This window comes from Rhinolophus ferrumequinum, chromosome 12, assembly GCF_004115265.2.
Source record: "Rhinolophus ferrumequinum isolate MPI-CBG mRhiFer1 chromosome 12, mRhiFer1_v1.p, whole genome shotgun sequence".
NCBI lineage: Eukaryota > Metazoa > Chordata > Mammalia > Chiroptera > Rhinolophidae > Rhinolophus > Rhinolophus ferrumequinum.
Window position 1 is genome coordinate 59012281 of NC_046295.1, and position 13928 is coordinate 59026208.

The 13928-nt window shown below is 46.8% G+C and overlaps 1 protein-coding gene across 3 annotated transcripts in view; it reads right to left on the bottom strand.

The window, feature by feature from the left end:
• The window catches only part of ABCA1 (ATP binding cassette subfamily A member 1), a 122258-nt gene that overhangs the window by 75232 nt on the left and 33098 nt on the right, over window positions 1-13928 (bottom strand). For all 3 annotated transcript variants that reach the window (XM_033122557.1, XM_033122555.1, XM_033122556.1), the window contains exons 4-5: window positions 12151-12292; window positions 10775-10890 (exon numbers count right to left, since the gene is read on the bottom strand). In XM_033122557.1, coding sequence (XP_032978448.1) covers window positions 10775-10890; window positions 12151-12292 — 258 coding nt within the window. The remainder of the gene's footprint in view (window positions 1-10774; window positions 10891-12150; window positions 12293-13928) is intronic.

Below are 13928 nucleotides of genomic sequence, written 5' to 3' on the forward strand. Positions count from 1 at the left end.
ATAGCAGTGTGGTGGGGGAGGCCCTGCCCCCGAGGATGCTTTCACAGCCACTTAGTGCTCAACTGCTTCTCTCCAGCCAGCCTGACGGAGAAGGAGAGGGGAGAAAGGGAGGAGGGGGGGGGGGGCAGGGAGGAAGGCAGCAGCAGAAAGGCGGAGGAGGGAAGTCCTCAGCCAGAGAGCTGGGGTTACTCTCGGTCAGTGCCCTCCAGTCCCCAGCTCAGGGTTTCGGGTTTCAAGATTGCTGTAGTCTCTTTTGTTCAACATGAAAAGGAACCACAGCAATCAGCTGCTTGAGAAGTGAGTGGGTGGAGGAGGCAGATGAAAAAAGAAGTGGAGAAAGAGATCAGGTCAGCATCCAAGGCCCAGAAACTCTTCTTAAAAGGACCCCAGGAGGGTCTTCAGCCTTCACCACCTCAAATGGGTAATGGCCTTGAGGGCCCTGGGCCAAATTCTAACTTGTGGCTTTACTCAGCCTAAGTTTGTCTGGCTTTATAAACAAGACCTTGAAACAGTTCTCTGCTATAAAAGGGCGGGTAACAAACATACTCAGGTGTCTTCTGTTGTTTTGGTTTGTGTTCCTGATGCGAGGGCTGTACTTTCTTCTCTAAGCATAGCTACTGCCTGCTTCACTGAGGTGGCTGGACCTTCTCTGGGGAGACCAGGGCTCCTCTGGGAAGTCCAGGGTTCTGGAGAAGCAGGCAAGGCAGGGTGACCTGGTTGTTCCCTGAGGTGACTCCTTATGCAGGTGAGAGTGGGCCAGGAGCCTCAGGACCTTCCTGCTGTGCATCTGGGCCTGGGGTTCCCACCCCAGGAGGAGTTTCCTCCTCTACAGTGAGGGCTTGCTGAGGGATACTAAGACACATGCGAAAAATCTCAGGTTCTGGAGTCTGGCTAACCTGGACCAAATCTCAGTTCCAGAATTTTCCAGTTATGTGGCCTTGGAGAGGTCACTTCGGCTCTTGGAGCCTGCATTTCTCTATAAATGCAGGTCTACCTTACCAGGGGTGTGGTTTAGGTAAGCACTAATGACACTAAGTGTGTAAAGTACTCTGAATTCATTATGAGTGAGCACATACACGCTGAAAATTAAACAAGTTCAAAATAAATGGTGATCAAGTCATGATGGCAATTATGTGACAGGGGTTCCCACAGAAACCAGAACATTTCGGGTCATGCTCCATGAAGTCTTTGAGACAAGTACTAGGGAAGCCAGAGTCCCTTCTTGAGACCCATGGGAATGTTGTAACTTTAGGAGCCACGTAGTTCTTCAAGCACTTTACATGTAATATGAACTTGCATTAGTTCGACAAGCTTTTAAATGGATACTGAACCCCAAAGACTAGTGCTATGGTTCAAAGTAGCAGAATTTCTCGGGGCTCCTTGAAAGCAGGAGCCTGTAGCAAAAGAGATGCTGTATAAAGACAGGATCCTTTCCCTTGCCTTCCAAGAGGAGATGATGGCCAGAGAGTCAGGAGAGCAGAGCTGTGAGCCTCCAGTCCTCTCTGCCACTCCAGAATCAGTCATCATTGAAACCGGGGGACGGAAAGAGACATTACATGACACATCTTCCCCAGATCCATCTACCAAGGCAATAGCAAACTCGTGTCTTACTGAGAAGTGGCCAAGCGGGGAGAAGTTGTTGGAACCAGGTCCTCAACGAGCCTGTGGAGACTGTGGCCCCAAAGAAACAGGGTGACCTATTCACACTGGCCAGGAGCATCCTGACGCAATGGGGGTGGCAGACACAGTTGAGCTGGCTCTGGAAGCCCAGGAAGAAATGGAAGGTAATACTGGGAGGTTGCATTGGCCCAAATGAATGCTGGACCTAAAAGGAAGACGAGTTTACGAGTTAGGGGCCGAGAAGGGATTCTTTCCAGGGCTGGAGTAAGGAAGGACTGTTACTATACATAATGTATAAAGAGCTTAGTTTTTCTTCTTTTAAAATTAATAAAATGTATTACGGGACAGGGTAGTGGTTTGTGGGCAGAGGAAGGTGATTAGCATTTACTGAGCATCAGACACATTGTATCTATTATTTTCTAGAATCCCTCAAACAAACTTACAAGAAATGTATTATTCCCATTTTTCAAGTGTGGAAACAGACCCAGAGAGGTTAATATCCTGCTCAAGGTCACAGAGCAAGCAAGCGGTGAATTTGAACCCAATGGGCTGTAGCCACAAACCTTTTGGCTTTTTCTCCGATATCAGGAATTAAATGAATCGCTTTCCTCTTTAAAAATGCTTCGTCACCCTTTTGGCATCAGAGACAGAGTCTGCCGGCCCGTCGATGCCACCCATGCTTCCTGGTGTTGGAATAAGGCAACATGGCAGCATGGGGTGGCGGGAAGTCGCTGAGCGGTGGGGTCTGACAGACGTGCATTCAGTCCACAACTTTAGTACATGATCACGGGCAAAAGACGTAACACTTTCCAGCTTCAGTTTCCTCATCAATAAAATGGGGACGGTAATATCAAGCTGCTGGTGCCCGTGTAACAATACATTTAAATGTGAAATGGCATCATTACCTGGTGCAACTTAGTCTTTTGACAAAGTGTCACTCTAACCTTGCCCTTGTGTGCCTCGGGACACCAGTGATGAGAGGGCCAGAAATGGGAAGAAACTAGAAACTAACTGAACTGCCAAACTGCTCTTTGCCAGGTAAATAAACGTTATGCTGGAAAAGCAAGAGACATAAAACACTGTTCTTGATGTTAACAATCCAAACTTTTTAAAGTCAGTCCGATATTGTGGGGTACGTGCTGGCCTGCAATTGAGTACAATTGTGTTTTCTATTCTTGCTTGGGTAAAGTATACCTTTGATTTGATTTAGTTGAAGCAATATTTCAACACAGCACTAGGATGCAGCCTGGCTGTGAGAGGTCTAGGAAACCTTTTTCATGTTAGCTGGAAAGGTTTCAAAATAGGAAACCCTAAGATCCTAAATCAGAACTTTTGACAAGTACCCTGTTTCCCCGAAACACTTTTATTTTATTTTATATTATATTATATAAGACTCGGTCTTATATTATAGTAAAATAAGACCGGGTCTTATATTAATTTTTGCTCCAAAAGATGCATTAGAGCTGATTGTCCGGCTAGGTCTTATTTTTGAGGAAACACGGTACATGTAGAACATGAATTGCAATCATCCAAAGATTGAAAGAAATTTCCAGTCTGGTGACATAATATTGACACATATGTCATCTGATCTCTCAACAAGTTGACACACAGGGGGACCCACAAGAACAACAAAGTTTGGGGCTGCAACCTCAACTTCAGCAGTTGCTCAAGGGAATAAAGGGGTTCAGGCAGGGAAGGAGAAGTGGCTGTCTGAGTCACAGGATGTTCTTTCTAGACAGGCCCTGGGGGACGTTCCATCCATGCCTGTTACCCATGAAGCCGGGAAATGGGGGAAGTCTGGCATTTCTCTCGGAAGCCCTAGTCTCCTTTTTGATCCCAGCCCATGAATGCCTAGTATCCTGTGACCTTGGAGAAGTGTCTGGCTACCCCGGGCTGCTCTGTTTAACATGTAATAGCAGAGTATGAAAAACTGAAGTTGTAGCTCTTTTCCTGCCTCTTGCCAGCTGTGCTTCCTTAGGCAAGTTACTTAGCCTCTCTGAACTTCAACTCCTTAATGTGCATAAAAAGGAACAAAATTTCCTACCTCACATGATGGTTGTAAAAATGTAGTGAAATTAAAGTACAAACCTGGTACTTCTTATGTGCTAAAGACTGTACCAAATGTTTTACCCTTATTGGCTTATTTATTCCCCCACAATATCTCTAAGAGAGAATCTAGTAATATCTCCATTTTGAGGAAACTGAGGGACAGAGATGTTATGGAATGATCTAAGATCACAGCTGGTAAGCAGGAGAGCCAAGATTTGAACCAAGGCAGTCTGACTGCCAAATCTGTCCTCTTAACACTAAATTGTATTGCCCAGTGGATGTTTACAAGATGAAAATTTTACATCCCCTTCCCTCAACTCCCTGCCACGGCCAACTACAATGCCATGTCACCAAAGCTTGCCCTGCCCTCTGGGGATCATGCCTTTTGACTTTCAAAGATCAAAGCAGAATCAAAGGGCCATACAGTGAGTTCCCAGTATTGCTAGGAAATCCAACAGCCAGAAAGTTATGACCCTTTTCGCTAAGTAAAGCCCACCATAACCCTCTGGACTTACTTTATAAAAGTCTTACAGAGCACATCAGAAAGGCCAAACAAATCTGATCAGTATCATGAATATACCGAAAATGGCAGCCCTGCCGCTGACATTCAAAAATCTAGCCGAAGGGATGGAAAAGCTCAAGACCCAAGTCAGGATGTGCACAGCGCTGCCCTGGATCTCCCCTCCAGTCCTTGCCCTTGCCAGCCCTTGACCCCAATGACGTGGGATGTCCTCCAAAGGGACATCTCCAGCCCAGTGACAAAATGCTCAGAGTCCTTCCTTGTTCTTTCCCTGCAAAGTGCTCCTAAGCTTCAGAGAACTCTACATCCTGGACAGAAGGAATTTCAGAAGCCCCTGATGCAGGGGCTGTCGGAGACTTGCTGTAACCCTAGTCCTCAGTATGGGAAGTAGAGACAAGGTACTTAGGCCACGGCAAAGTGCCATGTGGGTTGTACACTACCCAGCTTCTGGGAGCACGGTTCTCATGGGGAGTGCCGTTCATGGAAACCATGGCATCCACACAAACGTGTAATCTGGCAGCTCTACATACAGCTTGAAAGCAGTTCCTCAACTGTTCCACCTACCTGACATGGCCTAGTTCAGCAGGTCTGGAAAATCATGCTCTGAAGTCCCATCTACTGGGCTTCTGTTAAAAGGTATTGGTGCAGCTGTAATTTGGGATAGGGTCTGACACCTGAAGAGCTAAGATCTTGGCTGCGGATGGAAGCGGCTGAGTCCCCTGCACAGGGCAGACTGGGGCTCTGGCATCCAGCCCCACCACAGAACACACAGTCCTGTCCACTGGGCCGGGCCACAGCTGACAGAGAGCTCTCACCGTGCCCTCACAAGCCTCGGAATTGCCCCTGGCCAGCACAAGCAATGGTGAGGCTGGGGGAGCAGCCACGGGATGCAGCAGCAGACAAGACTGTGGACATGGGGGAAAGCAGAGGAGTTGGAGAACTTCTTCTAGGGGATGTAAGGATGGATCACCCCAGGAAGGCAAGAAGCCTCAGCCCCAGGATATGCATTTCACAAATCCCAGCCAAGTAGGAAGCCCCAACCATTATATACGGTGTACACTCAAGAGGGATGGGGGCCCGTGGTGCCCCCGAGAGATGAAAGCGTCTGCGGTCAAGATGCCAGGATTGGGGAAAGGAGCAAGGCACTGGAGCAAAGTGGATGCCTGAGCAGAAACGTTCAGCAGGAAGCAGGCTAATGAGCCTGGTCAATATCCCTGAGCGATGATGCATGTAAGTGGCTGGAAAGGAAAGAAGCAGTAAAGACAAAAAGAAAGCAAAGGGACACCTCCTTGTCCAGCCCAGTCCTGATCCAGGCAGCACCAGCTCCGTCTGGGAGGCCTTAGCTCTGGCCTGTCTGCCAGATTCACCAAAGGGGTGGGAGGCAGCGGGGCTGGTTGGTGAGTGAGGCTGATGGACGGAATGAAGGAGGAGGGTGAGGAAGGAGACAGTGCATAGACAGGAGACAGACACAGATGCAGGTTGTCAGTCCCGAAGCTGACACAATTTGGGGGGCTCTCTTTAAGAAAAAGAGTATTTTTTTTTAAACTACTTTGGCAATTTTTAATTGCTAAGATCCCTACCAGGGCCTTGGAAGGGGGCTATAAAAATGAAACCTTTTAAGCTTCTCAGTAAATCCATGTCAGGCCTCTGGGTTCATGGCAGTCAAGTTCAAGAAAATAAACCTTATGGAAGAGAGCAAGCCAAAGCTGTTTTAAGAACTTTCGTCATTATTATTAATTTAGAGCCCTGCTGACGTGGGTTTACACAAGGGAATCAACTTGAAATTTACATGTGCTGGGATCCCATACTTTTCAAAGCACTTTCACTTGACTCTAAAAATACTCTGAAGGGCGGGTATTTTCTCTCACCCTCATTCATTTCTCTCACAGATTCATGGGTTGCTTACTACATGCCTGCTACTGTGCTGATGCCTGGGACAGAACCACGAATAAGGGTCAGTCCTGCCTTCAAGGGCTATGGTGTACGAGACAGCCCATATCACCGGTGAGTCCCAGGTGATTCCCACCCAAGGACCGACCAAGTTTCCGAGATAAAACATTCTCAGGTTGGGTTGTCAAAGTCCCAATTTCGAGGCAAGGAAAGTTGAGGCCCCGAGAGGTTGGACAAACTGGTGAAGCCAACAAGGCAGCCAGGAAGAGAAGGGGAGGTAAATCAACTCAGATTTATTGTGCATCAACTATGTGCTATACCCTGCCATCAGTCAGCCACAGATTACATCTGATTTAATGCTAAATGACCCTGGGGGCAGATAATCTCACGTTTCAGGTAAACTGAGGGTCAGAAAGAATCAAAACATGCCCAAGGTTGACACATAATGAGGGACAGAGCCTGAATTTGTTCCCAAAAAAAATCTTAATACAAAGTCCCAAACTCTTCCTCTTATACAGGTGTTTTCCAACCTTCAATCATCTACAAACTACTCTCACAATTTTTACCATATCCACCTAAAATAATGTTTCCTTTAAATTAATTTTAATTTTTTCCCATTGAACATCTTCCTAAGCAATAATACCCATGAAATTGTAACTTGATGTGGGTTAAAATTGAAAGTTGCCAGTCTGTGTGCCACCTGAAATCATCTCAGATGTCACACAAAACTCACCCAGAGAAAACGCCCCCCGACATTCTGCATTTCACAGAAACAGAATCTTGCTAGATCCATCACTTTTTCGAGAGATTCTGAAAACTTATGCAAGTTTGGTATTTCCATTGGGTTGCAGTCATGACAGGGACTTACGAAGAATGAATGCTCCTCACACTGATTCCCAAACATCAAGTTAGCCACCATTCAACCTGCACGTCTGTAGGTTTAGGAAGAAAATAATAAGATTCCAGAAAGTTCCAGGGATTAGAAAACCGAGTAAGGTCCCTCTGTAAGGCTTTCTACATGGATGGTTTGCAAGGATATTTAGACTTGTCTGTGATTTGATTCCTAAAACTAGAGGACTTTACATTTGGAAGATTATTAGACCAGCACACGAGATAGCACTGTAGAAAGAGAGCTGCATGAAATAGCAGAGGCTTAACTGTGTTCTATTCCCAGATTATCCCTCCTGGGTCTGTGATAACTTCCCCCTTCTATATCAGAGTCTTGTCTAGAGGCAGAAGTTCCATGTGGACAGAGGCCATATTTGTTTTGTATACCTCTGTGTCCCAGCACCTAGAACAGTGGTTGGCACATATTAGATGTTCAATAAATACTGGTTGAACAATTGAATCAATCAACCCATTTGTCTATAAATGAACTAACTGCTTCTTAGGTCTCATCCAATAAGTAGAAATAAAGCAATGCTCTAGCCCAGGAAACCATGGGACTAGAAGAGAGTATTTGAGTAGAGACCTCTATATGCAAAAACTATCTTTGGACCGTCCAATGGATTTAGCACATGAAAACTGAAGCTAAAAATAAGATAAGTCCTCCAACTAGACCACTAAAGCAGGAGCTCAGTGGCCCAGCACTGACGACAACAGAGGTTGGTAGAACTTTACGTGCCACAGTGGTAGCGTACAAAGGGGTTGTTAGTTTCCAGTGGACTGATGCAAACCTCAAGCCTTCATCCCACAGTCATCAATGACTTGGATGAGAACAAAGCGAGCTCTTTATCAATTTCCTAAATGAAAGGAAACAACAAGAAGCAGCAAATGCAGTGCATGGCAAAATCGGAATCTAAAATGCTTTTGGTAGGACGAGATGACATAGGAAATCTAGAAATGTAACACAGACAAGAGGCACACAGTATTTTCCTTAGATTCAAAATGCCAGCAGCACAACAGGAAATGGAGAACAAGAAACTTGCAATGCTGTATATTTAAAAGACTCCGCAATTTTGGTTGACTGCACATGGAAGATGAGTCAGCAGAGTGACGTGGACGCCCAAAAGCCTAACGCAATCTCAGATTGCATTCACCGAAATGCAGTGCTCAGAACAAGAGAAGAAAAAGTCCCTTTTTTACTGCGTGCTAGAACCCTGTTGTCATTTCTGATGAACTTCAAGAAAGACAGAGAGGCACTGAAACACAACGGGATATAGGAGGAAAAAAAATCATTCCAGAAGTCTAGAAAAATCAAACTTTGGGAAGAAAGGGCAAAAATAAATAAATAAATAAAAAACGAGACCTGTCTTTACGTATCTCAAGAGAAAAAGAATTAGCCTCATTTTCAAAAAGGTATAGCAGGATAGTGAATATCTTCTGATACTGAAAGCTGTCAACACCCAAAATGAGCTGCCATGTGAGAGGCAGGTGCCCATCGCAGGACGTGGGTGTCTGAAAGAGAAGGCTGATGAGCGCTGGGCTTTGCACCAAGGATCCCTGCAGTCCTGAGGGTGACACTGCGAGAGAGCTAACTCAGCACAGGTGTCTAAGTCAGGTCCTCCTCTGACACACCCCAGCTTCTGATCCTCTCTGCCATCTAGAGTGCTACTCAAATTCAGCAAAAAGTGACTGACTGGCTTGCCTGGGAAGAAGCAGCGTTTCCTGCATTCCCTCTAGACTGAGGCCTGGCTCTTGGCTGCAAGGCAGGCAAAGAAAGGAGAAAGCAATTTAAGAAGTAGCCGCAGGGCAGAAAAGGGAACCGACTCAGTGAACGGACAGATAATCACGGATAATCAAATTCGGAGACGACCTTCTCTCTTCAGAGCTGTGCAGAGAAAGTTTTTTGAATGCAGTTTTGGTTTCTCTTCTCCACCCGAACTCCACCCGCCATTTGCTCAAAGAAGAAAAATTGCTGCGTGTCTAACGAAGCCCCTACTAAGATCTGAAACTGTGTTGAACACCTCATCCCCAATGGCCAGTCTACTTCTCCAGCAGTGAAGTTGAGAGCAGAAAAGCAAGGCCAGGTGCTCAGAAATGCATCACTGACACATAAGAAAAATATTGGCTCCCATTTGTTGAACACATACTATGTGCCAGGCACTTTTAGATTTTACATTTAGGTAAAATGTAATTATTACCTATTATATTATAGCTGAGGAAATTAAGGCTCAGAAAGGTTAAATGGCTTGGCCAAAATGTCACCACTCCAAAATGATCACAGCTCATGTTCACTAAATGCTTCCTATGTGCCAGATGCTATTTTTAAGCAATTAAATGTTTTTCCTCATTTATTCCTCACAGCAACCCTATGAGATAGGTTCTCCTATTGTCCCCATTTTATAGATGAGAAGAGTGGCCCAAAAGAGCCTACATGACATATTCCCAAAGTCACAAAACTACAAAGTAATGTATCCTAACACTCTTTCCTCTTTCCTCTGGGCCATGCTGACATTGTAGAAGAAATCACCCTAGCTCTGCCTCTGGTCTACCAGGCAGGGGCCCTCCAGTAGATCAGGAAGGACTGATACGCTTTGACTGGTGGTTGCTACCTCTGTGTCCTGAACTGGGACAGACACACGTGTGCAGGGGCTCACAGAGCAAGGAAACAGCATCCAGATGGCCTGGCCATGCAGCCAGGAGTGGTCCAGCTGGGGGCCCCTCGAAGCTGAGCCAGAAGCCAAAGCACAGTCACACCTCTCTCTGATGTGAAGTGACTCCTCCTCTGTGTCCACACCTCCACACACAGCTTTGCTTCCTTTTGTCATCAGGTCCCCCACTGCCCACTGCCTCTTTTCCTGACCCAAGAAAAACCTCCAAACCGAGTCTGGTTTAAACTCGAACACTTTACACCATTTCTCCTTTTGCCAAGTGGATCAGAATCTGGGCGGTCTTTCAAGCTAAGGCCAGCCCACTCTATCCCTCCTGAAACACCAGACTGAGTAAAAAGTATATTCCTGGAGTAGTGGCAGCAGCTGGCCCATGATGGGGAGTAATTTATCACTGATGTTATTTAGAACTGGTGCACCGTAATGATGAAAAGTAGACGGACTTTCAGTATGCATTGGTATTGCTTTTAAATTCTGTATAGACCATGCACACCATCATTGCCTGCACGCAGGGGACTGCTCCCACACGCCCTGTCCCCTTGGTAGGCCACTGCCTGGGCGGCTGCTCCAGGAGTTCTGCAGCCAGCGCCTCAGTCAGCAAACTATCTGTTCCTCAGACACTTCCTTAATGTCATGCAATAAACTGCCTGGGCACTTATCAAATTAAAGATAAAGATTTCACTTTTTAAAGATCAGAGTTCAAATGTCGATCAGACGAAATCAAATGACTAGGGGAAAGATGAGTTGCATTCTCCTTTCAGGAATAAATGCTTACTTCCACTTATCCATATCAAGGTGCAATTTTAATTGCTCTTATATGACAGAAGTATCCCTTGTCTATAAATTTGCCCATTCATGGCAACCACAGGGCCAACTCCAAAGAAATGAAGTTGGAAAGCAACCTGCACCCTTAGACGGTCTGAACACTGGGCCTGTGCCAGTCTCTCCCTAAAGGAGGCCAGCGCACTCACTCACCGTCTCCCAACACCTCCTGCAGAGAGGCCTTACATACAGCCCAGCCACTGAGGAGAAAACCCAGTAGGAAGAGCTAAAAGGGACAAGCACCAGGTGGCTGGGATCCTGTCTTTCCCTGGTGCAGGTCAATTTCCAATGACAAACCGATACACAGAAGGCTGCTGCTTACGTGAGCTGTACTCCATCTTCTGTAATGTTCTCAGAACTTTGTGGATGTTGTTCATGCTGCTGTCTTTCTGGCTATACAAAAGAAGCCGCTGAGCATCTGAGAACAGGCGAGATACACTGCAGGGGGTGCAAGAAGAGCGGAAAAGCTCTGGTCAGGCCAGCTGCCTCTCTCACTTGAACCAAGTACATGCCCCAGCCTGGCTGCCAGGTCCTCCACTCCTGCTGCTCCCCACACCCAGCCTCACTGATTCCCCAAGATTTGCAACCTCCCACCTACCACCCCTGCCCCAGCTGCTCTTCCCCAGGTGTCCACACAAGCAAGTCATACCCCCCACTTCAAGGCCCATCCCATGCGCCTCCTCTCCAGGAAGCCCCCCCCCCCCACACACACACACACTCGCACACACACTCCTCCCTCCCACCCCCCCAGGGCCGACTTATCCATGAGACACAGTAGGCACAGTGCCTAGGGCTCAGGATACTCTTTGACAATCAGAAAGAATATGTATAATGATGAATCCAGCCTGGGTTATATTCATCTTTAGACCAACACACTTATAAAATTTTCATTATTTTTGCATGGAAGAAAGGGCCCACGAAAGCAACAAAGCCTAAAGTCCATGAGCATTTTAATGTGGCCCTGCCTCCCCAGCTGCAGCTTCCTCAGAACTGTCTTGATAAATCTTCTACAGTCCTTCGTCCATCCTAACTCATGCCATGGTTCTGTGCGTTCCAAGAAATTTTTAATGGCTCATTCGGCAAACACTTATTAAGCCCATATGTCTCTGGTGTGGAAGTCAGGAGCCAGGAATACAGAAGGTAAGAAAGTGGCATCCTGGTCCTCCAGGAGCTCACACCCAGGGAAGAGAAAGACCAGACAGTGGGACAGTGCAGTGTGAAAGATGCCGGCAGAGTAACAGATCTTTCTGATCTGTGAACAGAAAGGACCAAATTCCCCCGGCCTTGGCTGTGAGCTCCTTGAGGGCAGGCCCCTTCCTACTCACGACTCTCCACCTACCCCTCCCCCAGCTCCCAGGCCAGCTGGTTCAGATGCACAGTGAATGTCTTTTACACGAGTGGGCTAAGTGACAGATGAAGGTGTGCTGTGTCTCCCTCCTCAACTTACCAACCAGTCTTTGGCCACCCACCCAGCCACGCGACTTTTAGCTACACGTCGTTACTCCTAAAATACACCAAAGGTAGGTCTTAAATCCTGGCAGCAATTCTCCCTACCTGCATTTTGCAGACTTTATCACCCAAATCTTTACAAAAGCAACTCCACTCAAATCCAACCGTTCAAAATTCTCCAGAGGTTGAGAAGGGAAGGAAAAGTATTAACCGGCAAGTTTGGGAAAGAAAACATGATCTGGTACTTACATGGATTTGTTAAAGTTTCCGACAACCCCAGGAGCCTCACCAGGAGTCGGATAACGGAAACACGGGTTATTGGCATTACAGATAATCCCCTGAATCCACGGAAGAGTTCCTGCAGAGGGCATGGCTTTGTTTGGAAAGTGGCCTGTTGACATCCAAGAGAAGAAAAATGCAGAAGAAACATTAATTCTCTGAAGCGATGTTGGGACTTGATCTTTATCTCCATTGGTTCCACCCATACATTCTCCATCCCAAATCTGTCTGTCCCATCCCCCATATCCCAGAGACCTGCCACCTCTGACTAATCTGACCCTGAGTTGGAAAGTTGGCATCAGATAGCTATTCTTAATCTACCTGATACCATCTATAGAATGGGATTCATGACACAAACCTTGGAGCAGTGGTGAGAGGGGTATATCAGACCATATACAGAGGGGGCCTGGCCTGCAGCTAGTACTTAACCATCTTTCGTTCATCACCACCCACCTCGCCTTTCAGAGACACAGAGGGGCCCTGGGGATAATCCAATTCCTTCACATTCTAAAGCGACAACCATGGCAAGATAAGGTGGTAGGTGGAGAACACTCAGGGAATCAGTGGGCAGGGCTGGGAGTAGAACCCACATTTCCATGATCTCAATCCATGTTCCTTCCTTTTGGCGCCCTTTATACCTGGAGCCCTGTCCGATCCCCTTTGTGCTGTCTTCTGTTGGCCAAACCTGTTAGTTCAACCTCCTATGCCAGCTTACAAGCTCCTCAAAGGCATCGAATAAGCTTGCTGCTAACTTGGAGTCAGATGTCACCTGCGAAGCTACATTTGTCCTCGTTGCTATTATCACTCATCGAAACAATGAGCCTCATTCCACAGTGCATCTCCTCACCCTCCTTTGCCTTCACTATGGAGGAGCTTCTGACACACAGCATGATGGGGTGTATTTGGCGGGTCTTAGGCATCACAGGCACAGGATGGTTTGTGGGCGCTGCTTATGCGGATCAAGAAAATGTGCCCTGGAACAAGAGCTCTTAATTGGAGGACCAAGCATGTGTGAATTCCTATGGACAGAAAGGCCATGGCTCCAGCTTTCATCATATTCTCAGGGTTATCTGTGACCCCAAAGAGGTAACAACCACTGAGAACCCCAGCTCTAGGTGGCAAAAAGCCCTGTAGCTTCACAGGCTTTGGGGTGAGACCAACTGCAATTCATATCCAGTCCCTGCAACATGCTGAACAGTGACTTTGGCCAAGTCCCTGAACCTCTAACCCTCAGTTTCCTCATCTGCAAAATGAGGATAAATATACAACCTCCTCCACAGAGCTGCGGGGAGTATTCCATGAGTTCTTACAGGCAAAGCACGTAGCAGAGTGCCTGGCACGAGGTCAATGCTGAGTGAATGGGCCTGGTAGGATTATTGAGGCACTGGGGTCGGAGCCTACAACAGTATTTACTCCACTACAGTCCCATGGAAACACTCCTTCCATCTCACAACTACCACCTTCCTTCATTTTACCATTTTCATCCAAATGTGCTCACAGAGTGTCTCCAGAAGCTAACCCATAGCTAGGACTTGCTACACTGCATTTCCATTTTGGGGCTCTTCTAGCTGTCTTTTTCCTTCCATCCAACCAGAGAGGCAACATCCAAAGCAAGGATGTAACAATATCTGATCACTGTGGCCACGCTGAAGGGACTCTGGCCTTTTGAACATTTACTTAGTTAACCTCCTTATCTCCCTGTTAATAGTTCAAGGAAAACCAAACAAGGTCCCTTGCCTAAGTCAGCT